Source organism: Panthera pardus, unplaced genomic scaffold, assembly GCF_024362965.1.
Source record: "Panthera pardus isolate Hobbes unplaced genomic scaffold, ASM2436296v1 HiC_scaffold_8, whole genome shotgun sequence".
Classification (NCBI taxonomy): Eukaryota; Metazoa; Chordata; class Mammalia; order Carnivora; family Felidae; genus Panthera; species Panthera pardus.
This window is the reverse complement of record NW_026527013.1, coordinates 43928815-43951895: the sequence shown is the minus strand read 5'-3', so window position 1 is coordinate 43951895 and position 23081 is coordinate 43928815. Positions and strand designations below refer to the sequence as shown.

The following is a 23081-nucleotide window of genomic DNA, read 5'->3' as shown; positions in this document are numbered from 1 at the left end:
CAAGTCACACTTGAGAATCAGATTTGTCACTCCAAATCAGCAATTCTCTAACTGTGCTCTCAGGAAATATAGGGGCTTCTCAGGGCACACTCCGGGCTGCTGGAAGGAAGGCAGCTTATGGCTGAGGGAAAGTGGGCGGGGCATTGAGAGGGGCTCTGGGTCTCTCTCTTGGACATTAGTCAGATTGGTTCACTATTAGCTGTTTTATGAAATGGGCTCTAGCATTAGCTTCCTTTGGAAACAAAACAAGAACACCTGCCCTGCCAAAAACAAAACAAAACAGAACAACAACAACAACAACAACAACAAAAAAAAACCCAATTCTACTATGGGAAAAAAAGAAAAAAAGATAAAGGAAAATGGGAAATAATAGCCAGTGACTAAAAAAAAAAAAAAATGCTCTGACAAGCCTCACTCTTCATTGTGAAGATATTAACAAGACTGACTTTCACACAGTTGGTTGGGCTTTTATTTCTTCAACTGGATCATAATTTCTACAAGACAGCAATTCTATCCATCCCATTTATTTCTATTGATTTACGTTCTAGATGTCCACCAGCATGGATGAAAAGGTGTGGGTGTAACAAATACCTGTAGAGCAACCATTTCATTTCTAAGTAAGTAGCATTGTATTTTAAGCACATCAAGTAATCACTTCTTTCCACAAACGTCAAACTAAGAACAAAAGGTCATTTGTGTAAATTGCACTAATAACTGACCTTTTCTTCCTATAAAATTATTGCTGCTGAATATTTATGTAAATTTTGGAGGATATAAATGTCACTCAGAAATTAGAAGCACGCACTAAAGTAAGTGGATACCATTCCATGGCCAATTGTATTCATGTTTCCAAACAGTAACTGAACTAAGGACTTCTATCTCCTTGGCAGGGAGATAAGACAAAGAATCAAGCACTTTAAATAGGAAGCAAAGTTCTGGGGGGAAAGGAGATACAATGAAGTTTCTATTTTTCAAGCAGTATGTTTGCACCAAATCAGTGTTTCTCTAAGGGGTGTTCAAAAGTCTCAGCTTCTCCTCAGAGCAGAGGGGGTGAACTTACAATAAAAATGCAGATTCCTCAGCCCCGCTTCATACCCACTGACTGAAAATCTTGGACACGGCTCTGGGATCTGCATTTTTCACAAGGTTCTTATACATGATCAAGTTTGAAGCCTAATGATACAGACTACAAATTCAAACTCTACAATGAATCTTATATATTTTTCGACATAAGGTACGGTACAAGAATATAAGGTGCTATTTATTTGGGGAACTATTTTGCTTGGTCATATTTTCCCTTGGTTTAAAGCTACAGGATGGTGTTACCCATCATTAAAACATTTTAAATAGGGAACCAGACCAGTAAGAGTCTAACCCAAGGCAGTGGTGTAAAACAGCACACACTCAGCTGGGCAGGCTGAGTTTAAAGGCAGGCTTTACATCTTTAATGAACCAGAGCTTTCTCTGACCATGGCAGGCAGGTGGTTTCACATGCACTCTGCTGAAGGGTCAGTGCACCAGACCGGTAGAGGCCAGTGGGGATAAAGAAAGAAGGATTGGATGCAAGAGGAAAAAAATGAGGGCAAGACTGACAGGGGTGCACAGGATTTCAGCTTGTTAAATCTTTGTGTGACAGAGGCAAGAGTATCAGATGGCTCTTGACATCTTTAGCATGTATTCCCTTGGAAAGGCTCACCTTAACAAGGCTCTCAGGAGTTGAGTAGGAACAATTTAAAATTTTATTACATAGAAGCAGCACAGAAGGGAGATTGTAATAAGCCTGGCATTATGCAGACTGTCATTCTTCCTTAAACATGGGAACATATGGTTCATTTGCCTATTTGATACTCATGCTACCTGATGTACTAAGCACTATTACATTAAGTAGTTGGTGATACGAAATAAAATTAGGTTTATTTGCTTGTTCCATTAGGAAGCTTTGCAAGGAGGAGGAAGAGATAGAGAAGGCTGTGTGCTGGTGACAACATTCTTGTTAAAGTTGCACTGAATAGACTTGTGTGGAGGGGATATTTTATGAAGGTTGAGCACTTGAGGATAAATGTAAAGGAATAAGGTAAAGTGGTGATAGAGAAAGGAGACATTGAAAGATACATAGAGAAGGGTCAAACAGGAAGGAGGCATCATATCACTGGCTCTCTTGCATCCAGGCGGACAGACCCCCATTAGGTGATAACCCAAAAGGTGAGATGGTTGTAAAAAGGCTCCCGGGAAAAGCAGAATGGTGGCAAAATGTTGGGCAATGGCCTATGTAACCAAAGGAACTACTCTGTCTAGCTAGTTTAGCAAAGAGTGGAATGAAGACAAACTAATTTTTATTCTGTTCATCTTCTGTGTCAATACGCTAAGTAAGGGCTTTCAAGTAGATCCTCCCAAGGGTACTCTTTTTGCTCATGAAGAGAAGAAAGATGACACTATTTGCTCAAGAACCACTGATTCTATCTTGGCACAGAGAATACCCTGTTTCTCTTACCTTCTTTCTCTTCATCTCCTACTCACTCATCTCTACTTCCTCTTTCCTACTCATTCACTGCCATTTTTGACTTACCCCCCTTCCTCCACCCAGCACTTCCTCACAAAGGACTACTGTGTTAAGAGGGAGAGCTCAGGGCGTTGGAGCGCTACGCAGTTGGAAGTGGGCCTGCCAGGTTTGGGGCTCGAAGGCAAAAATACTGAATAAGCTCCATTACTAGATTCCATGCTACCTAAGGGATTCATATGTTCCCAAAAGGTATATGTACTGTGTCAAGGGCCCAGGGCCACACAGGGTTTCAGAGTATCAGTATTAGAGAATAAAGCACATGAAATTCATGGATGTGAGAAGGTCTGTTTGTAACTCTCCCTCCCTCCTTCTCTCTCTCTCTCTCTCTCTCTCTCTCTCTCTCTCTCTCTCCCTCTCTCTCTGCCCCCCCCCCCCTTTCCAACCCCAAGTGGATAGAGGTAATAAAATTGGTTCTAGGAGTTCACCAGTCCTCTGATATCAAGTCTGGGAAATATAATCACATTCTAAGACCAACTGCCAAGGGCTAGAACCTCTACTTTTCAGTTTGATAGTCAGTGAATCTCCAAGTATCTTTTTATTCAGCTCTTTGAGATTACCAGGGTAAAGGTAGTAGAAAAGTAACCATATGTAACTATGTGACAACTTTGTTCCTCAGGAATGTATCTGCATATGAAAAAAGTGTACTTTAATTTTAAGATATATAATGTATCTGATATACTGCCTGACTTATAGAAAGTGTTTAAAATGGTTATTTTCATTATTAATGACCATTTGTCTGCTATATAACAGGATTTTATTTTGTTTTCTTTTGCTTTATTTTATTTTATCTTAGGAAATGAGAGAGAAATGTGTATTTTTCTTTCCTTTCCTTTTGTTTTTTAGAAGAATGAAGAAATGTGGTGGATTATTTATTAATTCAATTATATTTCAATAATGGGAAAAACATTCTATCTCTTTATTTTTATTGTTCAGAGATTTTAGGCACACTCTGACCAAATCCCAGGTGGTTTAGGCACTGTATTTAATGCTGCCTGTCAGAGGACAACTTTGAGCTGTCTGTCCAGCAGGTTAACATTTCCTATTAAATTTATGAGGTGATCCCTGAGCAGATAGCCAGCAGTCGCTGAGCACAAGGAGATAAATAAATCTAGGCCTTTGATTTCTGTCAGTTCACTTGCTAAGTGGATCCATGAGGAAAAAAAAGAAGCGATTAATCAAACTTAGCCGATGTGAAATTGATTCCCTCAGTTGCCTCAGAATGCCTTGCAGAGATACCTTTGTGGGTTTTACCCTGGCTGGTAGAGGTAAGAATGTGTAACTGGGATTTGCATGAAGATTAAGATAACAGCAATAAATGCACCCGATAGCAGTAGAGTATAGAGATCACCCAGCCTTTCCACAGATACCACCAACTGAGTCTCATAGAACCATGTGGGAGAGACATGTACTATTTTCTCTAAGTGAGGACTAGTGAAGTTAAACGACTTGCTAGAAGTTATCAACTACATGAGGGGTAGGGTTGGGACTTGAACCCAGACCCTCTGACTCCCAATAACTTCAAAGACAAACACTTTCTTACGAAAGGATATTATGTGTCACATATTTGACTCGCTTAACATTTTACCCACCACACCTAGTCCAGTGTTTGGAACAAAATAGGTGCTCATTAAATATTTACAGACTGAATGAACACATCATGGGCCTATTAATTATTAAGTACGTTTTTGGTTTAAATGCAAAATGTCTTAAGTCAGGCAGATATGAACAACCCAAAGTAAATGTTACCTTTCATTGATTTAGCAACACAGAAAATATTTATTGAATGTCTATTATGTCCCAGGTTTGAGCTGGGTGCTGGGCATATAATGGTGAAGGAAACAGTGGTTCTCACCACGCTGTGGTGCTACAGTGTGGCTGCTAGGGCTCTCTAACCTCTGAATCCACCCAATGAGATCATTTTAGCTGTTTTGAACAATTTAAAGCAATCACCATGTCTGGCTCAATCGCTTGGCCACCTGAGGAAACCAACACAATACATAGAAAATTATAAGTATGATAGCAGCTGCAATTTTAACCTGGCACACTAATGTTTTGCATTGATTTCTATTTCTATTTCTAATATATAAACCCTATTCTGGCAGTCACTACATGGGTATAGGGTTTAATGTTTCTTAAAGTTGTTTTGATTGTATTTCACCTTAAATAAATCCAGAGAACAGTCACCTCAAAGGAAAAAAAGAGAGCGAGAGAGAGAGAGAATATGCTAGTGGTTGTATACAAGGTCAGGCCACTCATCAGTGACAGAACTGGGACCAAAATCCCCGTTTTCTTTTTGTTGTTGTTGTTATTTTTAAGTTTTTAATGTTTATTTTTGAAGGAGAGAGAATGAGTGGGAGAGGGGCAAAGAGAGAGGGAGACACAGAATTCAAAGCAGGCTCCAGGCTCTGAGCTGTCAGTACAGAGCCCAACACGGGGCTCGAACTCACAATCTGTGAGATCATGACCTGAGTGAATGCAGTCACCCAACCGACGGAGCCACCCAAGCACCCCAAAATCCCCATTTTCTAATTCCCAATGCAGGATTCTTTGCAACACATGCCCGTTTTCACCACAGGAACGTACCTCTGCTTCTGTTCAGTTTAGGTGTTATTGCTAAATGACTTGTAGCTCCAAAAAGAATGAAGTAAATGTCTTAAGACCATACATTCCCAGCAGGAAACCAGGAAGCCTGTGGACTGTAATGCCATCTATCTATTTTCAGATGTAGGAAAACTTTTCTACTTGGACAGTCTGCCATGAATACAAGTACTTATAAAGATAGAAATCATAAAAGAGTCAAGACTTCAACTGAAGCACACAGGCCAATAAGAAACATATTAATTATATTTAGAATTCTTGCTTGATCTGAATTACCAACACGTGAAAGTAGGTTAAATCATGTAATAACAGCCATTCCAAAAATGAAGAATCAAGTATGCTCTCTGTTACCTGTTGAGTGGAATAGACCTGGAAAAAGAGATGGGCAACTTGGCATAGAGTCTAAGCTTTATCATTTACTATATAGGTGATGTATGCTGTCTCATTCCATGTAAGAGTAGAGGAAAGTGTCAAAATATATATATTGCCACCATTTTTTTTATAAGTAGGCAATACAGTAAGATTACTTTGAATAGGCTTCTTTAGAGTCCTTTCAACCATCTCTAGGCAGTTACACTTTACTGGAAGCAAGAGTTAGTGACAATGAAATTTCAAAGGAGACAGCTCCGTATACAAGTTTTATAACAGAAAGTAAAAATGTGCATTTTCCCACACAGGTCAAGAACTAAAAACTATTCCTACTTGGGATCATTGTAAACATTTAAGTTGTTGTCCATATGTGGCTTTTTAAACCTTTCTATGTGTACAGCTGTGTCATGTTTTAACAGAGGTATGAAAGGGTAGGAATTATATTTATGTTTCTACTGAAGTGAAATAAGCAGTCTGGCATGGCATTTCGAAATGTACACTGGGATTCAGTGTTTCTGTCTTTGAATTTAGGATCTAGCTCTGTAAAACTCCTTCCTACTCTCCTTCCTTCCTTCGTTTGTTCCTTCCTTCTCTAATTTTTACCTTCAACTTCTTTGGAAATCCCCATGATGAGACTAGAAAAAACCCATTAAGTCAACACAAATAGAAACACAGATGCAGTATTTCCCAAAAAGCAGCATGAAGCCATGCACTCAATGAAACCAGTCAGGTCAGAAGGCAATAGAAGTAGGGACAGGACAGGGATCATGCAGAGACACAAAGTCTCACGGATGGCTGTATGACCTTTCCAAATTACTGCTTAAGGTAATCTAGAACTGGCAGAGATACACCTCTGTAATTGCTACGTACTTCTGCGGCTCAGATTTATTTATTTTTTTTCAATTTTTCAAGACGTGTGCTCAGGAGAAAATTCTTTTTGTTTCTTTTCTTTTATTGAAACCTGTAATGAAGTCCTATAGCAATGAGAGAACGAAATTAGAGAAGAAGCATCTGTGAATAGAAATCACACAGATCACTCCTTTAATTATAGTGAGACACGGGGTGCCTGGGTGGCTCAGTCGTATGAGCGTCTGACTTCATCTCAGGTCATGATCTTGTGGTTGAGAGTTTGAGCCCCAAGTTGGGCTCTATGCTAACAGCTCAGAGCCTGGGGCCTACTTCAGATTCCATATCTCCCTCTCTCTGCACCCTCCCGCTCCCCTGTCACTCAATGCTCTGTCTTGCTCTGTCTCAAAAATAAATATAAACATTAAAAAAATTAATTATAGTGAGACAATGCTTATTCTGATATGCTCTTAGTGATTATTCAAAAGATGAAAAGGTCCCAAATTCATTCTAGATGGGACAAAACAAAACATAAACCTGAAAAGTCATTTCAAAGCAGTTTCCCTCAAACCTCTCATTTCCTTACTTTATTTATTTATTTATTTATTTATTTATTTATTTATTTATTTATTTCCTTACTGTATTCAAATATTCTTCCTTCTCTTTCTCCTCCCCACATACATGGTGTTTAAGTGTTTAACGTTTATAGAAAGTAAACAACATTCATTCCTGCTCCTTATGTGAGGACTTTGAGTCACTTTAGGAAATGAAGTAATCGATTTGTCCCAACTCTCAGTACAAAGTGCTGCATTGGATACTTTGGTATCTCTTGAGTCTTCTAATTCTACAGCAGTGTCTTCGAAGCTCAATTAGGTTTTAGGAATCAAAGAGGAATCATTTAAAAGGAATCCACATCCAAAGCTGTTGAGAATACCTGCAGTGATCTCCTAGGCAGTCTACACAGAGGAAGGAGCCCAGTCAGGGCTAGGGAAACAGATTTCCCCTTCATCAATCTTTTCCCCTTGGCTTTGAAGCTTCTGCTCTTATGTCGCAAGGCATCTTGTCCAGAAAACTTTTCTCTAAAGCTAGTGACGTCTTATATATTCATCCTTTTTGACATATTCATTCATTCCACAGATATTTATTGAGTTTAGGTTCTATACCAAAGGCACAGGGCATGCACAGACAGATTTGACAAAATCCCTGTCCTGGGAAAAGCTTCAGTGTAGGGCTATAGAGACCACTGGAGACAGGGGACAGCAAGGAATGGGAGTGCCCTAGAAAGGTCTTTATCTTGTCTATCTTGTCATGTCAGGAGAGCGTCTTCAAGGCTCCAGATATAGCCCTGATAGCACTCTATACCATCTGCTCTTCTTGTTTGTTTTAACCCCCTTTTCTCTCTCTCTTGACTACAAAGGCAGTCCTAGATCAGAAATAAAAATGGCATCCCTGCCTCCAGCCCATGACATTTTTACTGGCTCAGAAGATTCAATGCCAAAACCCAGATTTCTAGCTTTTCTGGAAATGTTTGAAGTTCTACAACCCTGTCTCAAGTTCTATCTTCCCACAAAAAAAATGTCTACCTAAACTTGGAGTGACTATCTAGTTTTGGTGTAGAATTCACTCTCCAGACCTGTCTCATACTCTGGCAACCACCATATCTCCATATCTTATCATACATCATGCTTCAGCTGTCCTTTTTCTTTTCTTATAAACGTTTTTTAATGTTTATTTTTTGAGAGAAAGAGAGAGACAGAGTGCCAGCAGAGGAGGGGCAGAGAGAGAGGAAGACACAGAATCTGAATCAGGCTCCAGACTCTGAGCTGCCAGCACAGAGCCTGACATGGGGCTTGAACCCACAAACCATGATATCATGACCTGAGCTGAAGTCGGACACTTAACTGACTAAGCCACCCAGGTGTCCCTGTCCTTTTTTTTGCATGGCCTGTCTTGTTCATTTATGTTACTGGACTAGTAGGCTACGCATATGAATTAATGACACATATGATCTGACAAAGAGCTCACTGAAACATTTTCCTATGTTCAGCACAGTGGCTCATGCAGGGTAGTATTCCACTGCACATCTGGTCACACGGTAACACGCACGGGTCATTCCAATAGAGCCACACATATTGCCTAGTCGTCCCTAGGTATACAAGGTTCTATAGTACAATGCAGCAAAATTTATTCTAAGTAGAGAAAAACACCTGTTTTGCTCTGTCTAAACTCTCATAGAAAACATGCCAGTGCTGATCCAGGATTTCTCAATCACATCTAGAACAGAAGGAAACCTCTTTTCTTTCTCTACAGGAACCTCTCTACATTTTTTTTTTTCATGTGGAGAATTCATTTTGTCATGGGGCGAACACCTGTGTGACTATTTAAAAACCACAACACCAGGTGTGTGAGTATAAGTGTCTTTCTCTTTTATGTAATGCTCTTCTCACTGATTTCTCAGCAGGCTGGGTCAGGAAGAAGCTGCAAGCTGAATATAGAAAAAAAGGTCTTAAAGGATTTTTTAAAATATGTCTATTACAAGTGCATGCACTAAATATGTTGCAGCAAAATTATACAAATAGGTCTTAAGTTTGTAAGATTCTTTAGTTTTTGCTGCCATGTGAAAATGTTTGGTATCTGTGAGTACCCAGTTGTAAGCTTACCCTAAGGGAGAGGATTTAGAAGACTTAGATTTGGAAGACGTTATACGGCAAAATATCTCAAAATATGAAACAAAAGAGATCTATTTACCTTTTGCTCTGTCTTAGGCTCTCCATTCCTCTTTTCCAGGAGATAGCTGCCCTAGGAAAAGCAGTTGGTTTGCATTCGATAGTGATATCCCCACCAACTTGCACAACTGAAGTTTTTTTAAGAGGATTGTTAGAGAAATCAGGAGCTGAGGCTAAAAACAAAATTAAAACCAAATTGTTAAGTTAGTCACTTAATTAACACGTGGTAACCTGATGGTGTAGTATACGAGACAGGATTTAAGGTTAACATGCAGAGCTTTTTTCAAGCTATTCTGCTCAGGTTGTTCTGGGACAAGTTACCAATTTAGCATCTTGGAGTTCTATTTTCATTTGAAAAATGAAGATGACAACAGATAATTACTTCAGAAATTTACTGAGGAGATTAAATGAGATAACATCTGTAAAGAACTCTAGCATAGTGCCTGGCACAAAGTATGTGTTCAATAAATGTAATTTATTTTTGTTTTGGTTCTAGTCATTGAAATAACAAAGGGCAATCAGGGCAGGGGAAGAACCAAGTTACAAAGAGCCACATTCTAAATCGTGTTTACAACGAAGAGGGTGAAGGTTGTCCCATAAGAGAGAGAAGAAGAGATTTTAACCCTGATTAGGGAAATCATTAAATCTCTTCCAGTCAAGGTAATGATCCTAAATGGGAAATATAAAATATCACTGAAATAAAGCAGAAATACTCTATCACTTTGTCAGATTTATTCAGGCAAGCCATTAACCAGCTAAATGGAAATACTCTGCCTTCGGTAGAAGCAGGCAAGCTGAGCAGATTTTTTTTTTTTAAATGTCAGTTTCAACTTTGTCCCCACTCAATAAATGTTGAACAAATACCAATTCATGAGGGTGAGAAATTATTAGATTGCCTGGATGTATCTGAGTCTTTCCAGCTTCATGAATGTGGGAAGCCATGTGTCCAATCCTCACTCCTAGCTTGAAGTCTAAGTGGGCTGAAATTCCTTGAGATATGCCATGCTCTCTTGTTTCTGGGCATTTAAAGTATTGCTTCTCTTTACTGACTTGTGCATGCTTTATCTACGGATCTCAGGCTTCAAGAGAACATCTTCAATTTAGGTTATTTTCAGCTTGTCATGAAGTCTGATAACACCTTCTCAGTTATTCACCATAATAATCATATTTTAAAATTTAGCTTTTTTTCCTCAGTGAAACTATAGGTTCTATGAAAGTAAAGATCACTTAAGTATTGATAATTATATCTTTACTACTTACTACACAATAACTTTTCAATAAATAGTAGTGATTGGAAGAATAAACAAATCAATGGCCATTGTCCATAAGCTTATGAAACCTTGTCTCTTTGCTTGATCCTTCCTCTCTCATTCCATTTCTTCCTACCATTAAGAAAACTTTGTGCTAAAAGAGACTGGTGGGTTGTTTGTTGTAACACACACCACTGAGAATATCATTCTTGAACTGCTTCTATCCCAAATTTTCCACTACAAGGACTCATCTTCCCAGCTTTCCTTGAGGTCTGGGTGGTCTTGTGGCAGGGTTCTAGCCATTGTCATAAAATGATTTTACTGTAAGGATGCACAGAAATTTTGTATTTTCTAATGAGAGGGATATATTTGGTCACTTTTGTCCCTTCCCTCTCCTTCTCCCTTAAGTATGGATTTTATTCCTGTAGCTAGAGCAGTCACTCCCTCAAGGCTACAAGCATGAGGGAAAATTTAAAGGATAATATTATCAATCACGGTGCTGTGGTTCAGTTACCACTCCTGAAATTCTTGTTAAAAGATAAAATAAATACCTGCTTAAATCACTATAAATTGAGATTTTCTTTTCCTATTTTTTGTTTGTTAGCAGTTGAAACACTCCTAAAGGATAATTTTGAGTTGTACTCAACCCATGTGCTACGATCAGCTTTGGAGGACCCTTGTTCTGGCTTGGATGTACTCAACAGCAGACTTCTCTGGAAGCACTAATGTATTGCTCAAGCAGAATAATGATTTTCACCCTGCCTTTTTTTTATAGTTAATTTAGACATTTCCCATTATTTCAATGGAAAGCAATCTCTAATTTACAGAAAACTTGGGTTGATACTATGTATAATCATAGCTCACTAAAATGTCATTTTGAATTTTTCAGTTATAAATGAATGACTTACCTAATACTCTCAATTCTGCATTTGCATAAATTATCTGATATTTGTTTTCTGCAGCACACTGGTAGACACCAGAATCTGACACATTCAGCATAGTTATGATAAGTGTCCCATTTTCTATTTGAATTCTTTCCTAATAAAAGAAAAGCCACATAAAGATGTTAGTGTGTTAATGTAGGCACTCTCTTAACCAGAATACACTATTAAACATTGGTACATTTCTACAATATATGATATTTTGGTGCATGAGAACTGATGTTTATGAAGATGGAGCTTAATATACTGCAAGATTCCGAGCAGCTTTTTGAAGTTAAAAAAAGAAATATCCTTCCTATAATTTTAGTAGTTAGTATATTGTACGTTCTCTTATTTCTTTGAAAATTGGCATTGTCTGCATAGAATGTATGTTAACTCTGTTATATGGTATATAAAATAATTTGGATGATTCTAGCCTTCCAATTATTTCAGGAAATAGGGCTAATAATAATGTTAGACATGAATATAATGATTAGAAATATCCTTGGCTTTCCATCATAAGGTCTCCCAAAGACCTGAAATGTGATGGCTTGGTAGTTCTAATTGGAGGAGCTAAATTCTCCTTTTCTGAAGCCTACCATAGTATGCTGAAACAGCCAAATCTGTTACAGAGTCCCATTTGGAGTAGAGAAATACAATTTTGAGTGCACATAATGAAATAGCTTAATAGAGCAAATATAATTTTAAAAAAAATATTTCAGTATACCTATTACCATCCTTTAAAGATAATGAAAGTAGGCTGGAAGAAACAGAAAATGTTCTATGCAAAAAGGCATTCAGGAAGAAAATTTCACTAAAACCAAAACAAAGAAGAGCATTATTTTCATCTTCTAAACACTAGATGTTCTTTGTGGCCCAAGCTGTGCCTACAAGTGCAAAGTAAAAGGGAGAATTAACACAATTATTTGGATAATGTGATGGGGGGGGGAAGCCAATTTTGTCTCATTTTCAGTATACTGTACAATAAAGTATGCTCCAAATTGAAAAATGTGGATAATTGCCTCAGTTCTCCACATCCTATGGGTTTAGAGTCATTAGTTTTTGTAAAAGCCAGATAGTGGTTAATGTTTAAGAGCTTGGATTCCATAATCAGATTATGTTTAAAACAAATTCTAATATTTACTAGCTACTGTGTGACTTTGGACAAGTGACCTAACCTGTCTGAAACCAATTTTCTTCATCTATGGAAGAAATAATACTAGCATCTCTCTCATAAAATTGTCATGAGGATACAAAAAAAACGCATGGAAAAATATTTACATAGGACCAGACTCATACAACAGTTTAGTGGATGTTAATTAAGACGGTGATGGTGATGATGATATCTGAATATGGATCTATCACTGAGTAGTGTGTGACCTTATGCAAGTTGTCCTCTCTACCCTTAATTTTTTCATTTGAAAAATGGGGATAATATTAATAGCTACTTTGAGCTTATTTAAGTACTATATAAATTAGTGTATGTGAGGAGTATACTGCCTTTCCTAGCACCTACTAAGCATCCCATAAACATTAGCTGTTACTGGTAGTAAAAAAATTTCCCTAGGAGATAGGTGAAATTTTAATATCAACATAGTTGCTTACCTCTGGAGTGAGGCGTTCACCATTCTTTAACCAAGTGTACCAAGGATTTGGCTTTCCACTAGCTTTGCATTCCCAAAACAAACTGTCATAGATAGACAGGTAAGTATTTTGGATTTTTTGTTCCCATTCTGGTGGGGCTGTTTCAAAAACAGATAAGAACAACTACTTGGCAAGTCAATTATCCAAAACATTGCACAACATTCCAAGGACTATAGAAAGCAGAAGGACAAAGCTAACTGGGTCCAATTGTACTGAAAACACACGATTGAGGGAAGGGAAATGTAGAAGCCTCAATGTGTAACAACAGAAATCTTGTAAATATCAGTGGTCCTTCGGCATAAGATAAATGTTTGCCATTTGTCATTGTGATGTCCCTTTATAGCAACTTGGGAGTTGTAGGAAAACGTCCAAATGCAGAACAAGGCCAGAGAATAATTTCATGGTAAATATTAGTACATAGGTCAAGTTAGAAAATGTATACTAAATCAGAACCCACTGTGAGCAAAGGCCCATGATTATATTTGGTTTGAACTAACTAAAAGGAAGTTTATCTATATCAGACATAATTACAATTCAATAGCTTGAAGCACAATTCAAATATGAGCCTTATCACATTTTAGGAGGATTAGAGTCCAATTTTTTTTCCCCAACATAAAACTCTTGATAGGAAATGAGAACTTTCTAGTTTTATTTAAGCTCAGCACCTAAATTTAATCCTGGGCATCCATTATCCAAAACCTTATTTTGTAATATGACCAAGTTCTACATTGTACTGAGGCAAAAAAAAACCCAACTGGTTTAATTAACGTTAAAGTGTTATTTAGGTGTCAGGTAGTATTATCCTTACTATAATTCATAGAAACAGGTGGGGTGTAAATTAAATGTTCTTTCATAAAATGACAGGAGGCTGCCTGGCTGTGTCATTTATCCCTCTTTTATTTAGGTCTGTCCTCAGATACGTAGGAGTGAATGCAATTTCCTTCGGAATTGCAGGCTTTTATAAGCTAGATATGTAATTGCAGTTAATTCTCCCTCTAGTCATTTGTAGAGATGTTTGCAGACATGTGAGACAACCTGCTCGAGAAGACATAGTTAAAAAACAGAGAAGCCAAACTTTGAACCCTGAAAGCAGAGCCTAAGTTAAGGGGTCGTGTTCATTTTGCCTGTTAGGAATGCCAGCCCAAAGATAAGGCATCAGGAAGAGGAAGAGTCTACAGGGAAGGAAAGAGGCAATGCAAGGGTCAGTTATTAAGTTAGCCACCAAGATGGGCCACTGTTACTTGATCCTCTGTGAACTTCTAAGGGGTCTTTACAACTGCCTACTGAGGAAAAGGAAGAGGAAGTATTTATTCATTGGCTTCTGTCCACCATCATTCAAGGTTAGTATAGATGTTCTATATTAGCAGACCCAGGTTGTGTGCACCGAAGTGCTGAGTAGGCTCTAAGAGAACAAAGAAAACCGAAGGAGGAAACAAGACGGACTTGGTGTGGCACCTGAGACAAGACTCTATCAGGTTATACCTACAAAACCTAGAGCTGGTGACTGTAGCAGTGGCTGGAGAAAGAAGTGTGACTGAGAGTCTTTGAAAGTTGTACGAGTATGTCTGACTTCCAGGGTTTTCCCATTGCAACATCTGCTTCCACTAAGATAAAAGGTCCTTCAGAGAGCTGGTCACTGAGAAGAAGGAATCATGATGTCTCACTGTAGTAGAAACTAAGCCTGGGATTACCACCTGTGGAAATCGGGACAACTTCCAGTTACAGAATATGATTATCACAGTTTTGAGGGACAAATTAAGGCAAGAGTTAGATGAAGTAGATGTATGGATGAAAGTGAATCATGTTTCTGAATGTTATTAGCAAAATTTTATAATCTGTGAAGATTGTTGAGAAATTTTCTTAACATATGTTTGACCTGGGAAAAGAAATAAATACATATAAAATTCACATAGGTTGTAAAAGTTTGAAATACATATGGTTTTAGTGTTTAATGCAATAATTATAACTTTACAATGTATTTATTTTGTTAATACGTAAATTCTTTGCATGCTTCAGATTCTAAAGACCAAAGTTTTAAATCTTCAACAATGTAGGAAATGCATGAAACAAAGGACCTAGGATTTCAGGTCAACTATATGGGCTTGGATTTTAGATTTTCTTTCTTTCCCTACTGAGTGATTATGGAAAGTCACTTAACTTCTCTGAATAGGTTTCATTTTCTATAATGATATTATTATAATGGTATCATTTTCTATAATGATGATACTTAAAGATTTCTTTTCGAGGTAATAAAGATGGAATATAGAAGAAAAGGGTTCTGAATTTAAACACCGCAATATAATAAAACCGTTTCTTTTCTTAAAATTATCAGGTATTATGCAATTCTCAGGTACTTGAGTCAATACTCTGCTCCTTTGGGAGCATGATAACAAGTAAATCAATAGGTTAATAAGAAGTATAATATTTATCTTATTGACCAATTATCTGTTATTATCCCACAAGGACCATTTGGACTCATTAAATAGCTAATGACAAATATTTCTACTTCTTACTATCATTAAGAATGACATGAATTAATATTTGTAAAATCTGCTGTGTAAGCTAACAGTTTCTATACAGAAAGCACTTTCTTATTGACTTCTGGTTTATAGATACCTTCATTTCCTGTTTAATCACTGGGCTATATCTTTGTCTACTTAATAGAAAAATGAAATCTCTATTAAAAACTAGCCAAAGCTTTTAATATCTTGGTGCCACCCAAAACTCCCAGTCACATCCTTACTATTTTATTTACAATGGATGCTAGATGTGAAAGAATGTTTTAAAAAATACCTGTATATATAGCTACAACTTTAGACGAATAATCAGCAGGATATCATATTCTATATATATAAAATAATACTTTTCATTCAAGGTTAAAATAGGAAATTCTAAAGGAAATGGAAAATAATATAATCAAAGCACAATTTACTCTCCCCACAGGATACTCAATTGCCATTCCTATGAGGTAATTACAATACCTTAGATTTTTCCAGTTATGAAAAAAATACATATTTTCCCCAATTACTTTATCATTGTTTGTAAACATGTCACACAGAAAAGTATTTTTGGTCATGTGTAAATACAGTCTTAAAAAGTTCTCCAGTACTGATATATTAAATTTGGCAAAAATAAGTTAAGAATATCTTAAGGGCACCAAACATTTTGATAATTCTGGGGTGTATTTTATGGTTTATTTTCTGTAAAAAAAAAAAAAAAAAGAAGCAAACTTTATGCAACTGTATATTTTGGCCTGAATAAAAGAAGACATGAAGCCAATTTTTACATAATATTTGCTTTCGTTTGAGATTCTGGTAATTGAGACCAACATATATTTTAAGTGTAGTAATAACATTATTTTTCTATTATCTACATATGAACAGACAAAATCTGGGAAATAGAAACAAATACTGAAAACTACCATTCAGTATTATATTTCTCCTGTCAGTCTCTCCTTTTGTGAATTCTACTTAGGATTATAATTAAGATTGTCATGAGCTGTTGCTGAATGTTTTATGGGAAATATATTGAATTCTATGGTACTTTGTGTTATAAACTTTTATAGCTTTAATGTGACATTGCTGATACTTTCAAGGCGATTATAATAAATAATAGCAAGTAAAGACCATGATGGAATTAAAAGCGTATTTTAAAAATGGTCATGCCCACCTGCCCATCAGGGTATTAAGCATCCTAACCTACACATGTGTCTTCTTTATTTCTCCTATGACATTTTCCACACCATGCTAATGACCTTCACTATCTCCTATGAAAGATATTACCAAAAATTTCATATACTTTTTGAAATTCTATTAGCTTACCATAGAAAATGAGTTGACCCTTTGCAAGGTTTCTTCCTCGAAGGTTGCCTGCAATGCACTCATAGAAGCCTTCATCTTCCTGTTGAAAGTTCGGGATTTCAAGAATAGCTTGGGATTTGCTGTACTTGACTTTCCCTGGCAACGGGTTTCCATCCAACCTCCTCCAACTAATATCGGGGACTGGACTAAACAGTTATACCTCATTAGAATAGAAGATGATTTAGTCTTTATGACAGCAGGATAAATTAAGAGTGTCCTTAAGAATAACTCTCAAGGAAAATTTTCCAATCAATCTATTATGTTATGACTACTTTTCAGATCATGCAAGCATTCACCATTCACTCATCCAGCAATTTATAATACTTCTTAAGTGCCTGCTATGTGCAAATCATTGTGCTATTATCAGGAAATAAATCGATGAATAAAATAGATACATTATCTACCCTCATGTTGCTTAAAGACCGGCAGAGAAACATACAATAAATAAATAATAAAAAATAATACATTTGTAAATTGCAGTAACTGCAAAAAGGAAACAGAGTGCAGAAATAGGAACAAGATTTTATCAGTGTAAATATGGTGGTCAGGAAATTCTTTGCGAGCATGTGACATTTAAGAGTAGGCAAGCTTCTTCTATATATTATAGGTTTTAAGATTAAAATACAGATTGCTCTATAGCTAAATTGGTACTAATACATAACTGAAGACCTCTGTGATGAATGAGCTAGACTATCAAGCAGGACCAGTACTATGTAATAGATCTATATAAATTGGGAGTATAGGTTTCATCATCCTCAAAAGAATGTACTCATTTATAACTTACCTAAAATGAAAACCAAAAATAAATAAATAAATAACGTAAAAGATAACTTTACATTGTACCATTAGAATTTGTGGAGTTCCTTTATTTATAGATTTAGCTTAATACCTTATGTCTAATATCTTTAGTCTAATATGAATATCTTTTAAAATAGCAAAATATATTTACAATATCTGAATCGAAGAGCTAACAAAGAGTGATGAATTTAGAAATTCGTGGTGAGAAAGATCTTACTTTTTACAGATATAATATAAAGAAATGCAGGCTACATGTAAAGTTATAGCAGGATTGTAAGATCAGTCCCTAATCTATTTACATTAACATCTTTCCTTTCCTACTGCCAAGTCATTCTTCTTTCCCTAATAGATTTCCAGATGATTTAAATGTTTCTATTCTAAATTTTTAAATTAACAATAATAATGAAAGTAAATCATTTTGCAAAGCCAAATTGTAAACTTTGTCAAAGATACAGGATTTCTTCAAGTTAACAAAAATAATGTGGGGAAACCACCTAATGAAATACAAAGTGGTTGACTACGAGGTGTGGCATTTGAGTAGTAAACAACTGAAGAAAATTGGTGATGGTGACTCAGTAGAGGATTCAAATAAAGCAAAATTGATCAAGTCCAAGGAATTTTTTATTGGCAAACAATGATGGCCCTTCCATTCAAATCAAAGACATAAACAACGTAGAAAGCCATACATGTGCTCCTATAGATTTGCCAGAAAACATATCCCCTAGTCAGTGTGTGATCTGTCTATTCTTCTCAGAATTAGTATATAGTTAAAAACATGACTTGAATTCTTATAAACACACAAAAAAATAATTATTATGATACACTTAGTTTTTGTCTTTTTAAAAAGACTTTCCACTTACCACAAATTTAGGTTGACATTTTAGTAGAATGGCATATTCCTACCAACAATTAACCTCAGATAACTGGTTTTCTTATATATATTCATTTTATGGAATACAAAACTACAAATAAAAATGAAGTACTAGAAAAAAAATTATTCATATAGGAAGATCTTCACCAAGTCTGGTAAATTTTGTAGTATATGCCCTATCATCTAATTTTTTAAATATATGTTGTACATATGTGAAGACAGTAAAAGTTATTATCTGTGAGTAGTAGGAATATTAATGCCTTTAATTTTCTTCTTTCTGCTTACCTCTATTTTCCATTATTTTTCTACAAAAGCATTCATTATCTATGTAATAAAAATTTCTAAGAAAATTTACTTACAAAGAGAAAAATAAATAGAGGCTCAGATACTTGTCTAAATTCATGATCCTTTCCCATTTTTTTATGACAGTGTACCTCTGAGGTTTATGACCAATACATGAAGAGTATTTAACTAAAAAAAGCTTTTAACTTAAAGCATTCAGACAAAACAAAATCAGTAAAGACTGAGTATTTCCCAGTTATATAATAGTTCTTTATTTTGATTATGAAAACAGAAGTCAATTTTTAACATAACTATCTAAATCTGAGTCAGTTTGGCATTTAATAAAAATAATTGTAATTATATCACAATAAATAGCTACTGCTTATTAACTACGAACTATGTGCCTGGTATTATGTATGGGTAAAACATGCAAAGATCATTTCATTTACTTTTCCTATAGTTACAGGGCATAAATAGGATTTATTTCCAAGTTTCTTTGCCCTAAAAGCTATGTACTTAATCATAAGGCAATACAGACCCTACAGCTTTTGTAGGATCACCCACGGATTTGGCATTTGTGGTTTTACAGTAGTGGCTCTCCATTTTTTTTTAATTTTTAATGTTTATTCATTTTTTGAGAGGCAGAGAAAGACAGAGTGTGAGTGGGGAAGAGGGAGGGAGGCAGGAAGGGAGGGAGGGAGAGAAAGAGAGAGAGAGAGAGAAGAGAGAATCCAAAGCAGGATCCAGGCTTGGCACCAGCAGCACAGAGCTGAACACAGGGCTCGAACCCATGAGCGGTGAGATCATGACACTTAACTGACTGAGCCACCCAGGTGCCCCCCCCCGCCTTAAAAAAAAATGTTTATTCAAGTGGCTCGCCATTTTAAGTGTCCAAATTAAGTTGGGGTAAAAAGAACAAGTCCCATCCATCCTAACTATTCCTACTTTCCACAGAAGAACTCAGTGATAGCACCGAAGTCTCTCTGGATACGCTTTTTTCCCTTAATGGATGAAACGGCATATCCATAGAGATATACCTTTCCAATAGAAGTAATGCAGCAGACAATGTCAGTACTCTAATTGTGTGCCTTCTGATCCCTTAGCCACCACAGATTCTGAAGTGCTATTACCCTCAACATTGAGTATCTGTATCTGTTTGTGACAACCACCCTCAAGCTGATGTAGCTAACTTTCCCTTCAAAGAGGTGAAAGCAGCTAGGTATTTACATATCCCCAGGGACAGCTATCAATCAACAACTGACTAAGTGCTGTGATACAAATATTCTATCTTCCCTGCCCCTGCTGGTGGGCCATCTCTCAGGTGTGAGTCTCTCCAGAGCTCCCATATAGGACTGAGGCAAATTTAACTTCCATGACATTTTGCTTGATACCATACCCTGCTTGGCTACTCTTCCTTCCCTGTCCCACTTCTTCATTCTCCCATGGGTTCTTTCTAAAAACTCTTCTAACCAACCACTTGCAAAAAATTATCCTTTCAAGGTCTGCTTCTTGGAAAACCAATTTAGTAGAATTCCCAATATGCTCTGGCCTTGTTCTACTTTAATTATAACATCGATTTTAAGGAAGCCTTAAATAATTCTCAGTATGGTATGGCTATTAGACACACATAGAAATGGTATTCTGAAGTATTAAACATCAGTGGAATACAAGACCAGAACTAAGCAGTAGAATCCTAGCGGAAAGCCATGGCTGTGGAACATACAAGGTCTAATTTACACCAGAATAATAGCAAAAGGCAAGGGATGTAGAAATGTAGAAGAGACACAAGGCTGAACACAGAGATAAGTTTCTCACATAAAAAAGAACATATTTTTTTTTTTACCTCATTTGGGGGTGGAGTGATAAATCTTCTCCCACAAACCATTTAATTAGGGAGATTATAATATAATCTTCTAACGTAAGATTATTCAATTTTGAAGAAGGGTATAAGAATTAGAGTCCTAAATTCTCAATCGCAGTGGATCCATATTTGATTGGGTCATTGGTTGGTTTCTGTCTGCATTTTGATTTTCCTTTGAAGAGCTTCCTAACTTTACTTCATCTGATTTGAATTGGAAGCATTAGACCTCTGGCTTCAGGAGAGAGCACAAGATAAAGGTCTTGCCATTAGAAGCAGATGCACCATAGTATCTGGGGTTGGTCAATTATGAGAACCAAGACAACCAATCAGAGAAAACAATACTCAATTCTGTGAATGTTTTTGGAAGAGCTGTCGAAAAGAGAATCGTTTTTTTCACTGTGGTTTGCTCAGACAGAATAGGAACTTGGAACTTCTAGGCAACAATTTCCTTCCCACCAAATGGAGCAAGTATCTTTGAAAGCTAAAGCTACTACAAAGGCAAGAATCTTGGGATTCTTCACACGCCTAGATCAAGTCATGCCTGATGCCCCCCCCCCCCCCACCAAAATCTCTCTTTGAACATTTCTGTAAGTCAATACATTTCTTTTTCTTTTTTTTGGCTTAAGCTTGTTTGAGTTGTTTTCTTGATGCTTTCAACCCTCTCCCCTCCGCCCCAACAAAAGACATGACAAATAGATTCTGATGCCTGGATTTAGATGCTGTGTGACTGAATTATACAAAATGGTGGATTGCTGATGGATCCTGGGTGGCTCAGTTGGTTAGGTGTCTGACTCTTGATTTCGGCCTAGGTCATGATCTCATGGTCTGTGCTGACAGTGTAGAGTCTGCCTGGGATTCTCTCTCTCCCCCTCTCTCTGCCCCTCTCCTGCTCATGCATATTGGTCTCTCTCTCTCTCAAAATAAATAAACTTAAAAAAAAAACAATATGGTGGACATTACATTTTAAACTCCATACATTAGAATTCTCACGGCAACTACACTATCAAAAAAATCACTCAAATATTTTAAAAGTTTTTTTTTTTTAAAGAAGTCTTATCAACTGTATTTTGTGACTACATTTCATGTTAAAATTACTAATGGGAGAAAAATCAAACAGTTTTATAAGAATTCACAGTTACTAATTAAATGCTGAGATTTTTTTTCAGATTTGTTAAGTCACTGCTAAATGTGAATGCCATGATCCTCCTGATTATCACTGGTAATGTGATATATAGAGACAGAGAGAATAAGTGCAAAACACAGATTACATAAAAATACATATGCATTTTAATCAAAAGTTCCCATTTTGTCCTGAAACTTCTTATGAAGACACTAAATGAACTGCTTTAGATTTCACACCCTCTGTCTTTTCTAAAGGCATCCCAAATGGACAGTGGGTGGGAAGAACTGGGATCTACAAAAAATGAAATTATTTTAGTAATGAGTCTAGTTTGTTAATGCAAGCTCACTTTTCTAAGACATACTGTGCTATGTAAATAATAATAATTATAATAATGAAGCTGTCATAATAGAATACTATTTATGCAGTACAGAGCAGAATACAGCTCTTATCAGCTCCTTATCAGCTATATTTTGTTCCACCTTATAAACATGAATTTTCTCATTTGTGGCATGGGGATTAATAATAGTACATAATTCACAGGATTTTGTGAGGATTAAATGATACAATCCATGTCCCATGTTCAACATGCTGTTTAGCACACATTATACACTACATTTGAGTGTTAATGATAAATTAAGAGAATCATTTAAAATCATTATTATGTTATTGTTAGCATTTCAAAAGGAAAAATCCCAGCTGCTATTTATTTATTTTCTGTTCTCTGTTAAGGACTCCATTCACTATGCATTCAACATAAATTGATTTATGAACCATTTGTAAATTAAAAATAGATCTCCACGCTGTCAATGAAACAGGTACACAAACATACCCATATGACTCTAGAAGTAATTTCCTGCTTCTCAGTGCTTTATATATAGGCTGCTAGGATACTGTCCCGGATCATAGGGGTCATGCTTATTTCCTCACCCTGAGGGCAGAGATCTCTCAGGTGAGATACTACATGTTTTGCTGTGAACCACCTTTGTTTTCCAACATGGTTAATCATCTAAGACCATGGTGGGAGGGAGGAAAGGAATTATACAGAGTTCTCCAAAGAGAAACAAGGTCCTGTGTAAGATACCTGAGCATTTTTGTGAATATTAATACTCATTAACTGAGTGCTTACTATGTACCAGGCATTGTGACAGATGGCTTCCATTTGTCATCTAAGCTAAATACTCAGCTGGCAGCTGTTAACAATTCTAATTACCTTTTTGGAATGGAATTCCCGTTGAGACAGGTAATTTCTGTTAAATTATTGCCTGCCAATTCTCCTCCACTTAGACTTCCAGTACAGGCTAATTTATTGTGATTCACCTTCCAATTCTTTGAGTTACCACCCATTCAATTATAAACACTAGTAGACTACTTCT

The 23081-nt window shown here is 36.5% G+C and overlaps 1 protein-coding gene across 1 annotated transcript in view; it reads right to left on the bottom strand.

Moving 5' to 3' along the window:
• The window catches only part of LOC109254640 (contactin-6), a 282077-nt gene that overhangs the window by 65443 nt on the left and 193553 nt on the right, over positions 1-23081 (bottom strand). Inside the window, 4 exon segments of the mRNA XM_053897189.1 lie at positions 9122-9272; positions 11258-11387; positions 12875-13011; positions 16735-16919. Of these exon segments, the coding sequence (XP_053753164.1) occupies positions 9122-9272; positions 11258-11387; positions 12875-13011; positions 16735-16919 (603 nt within the window).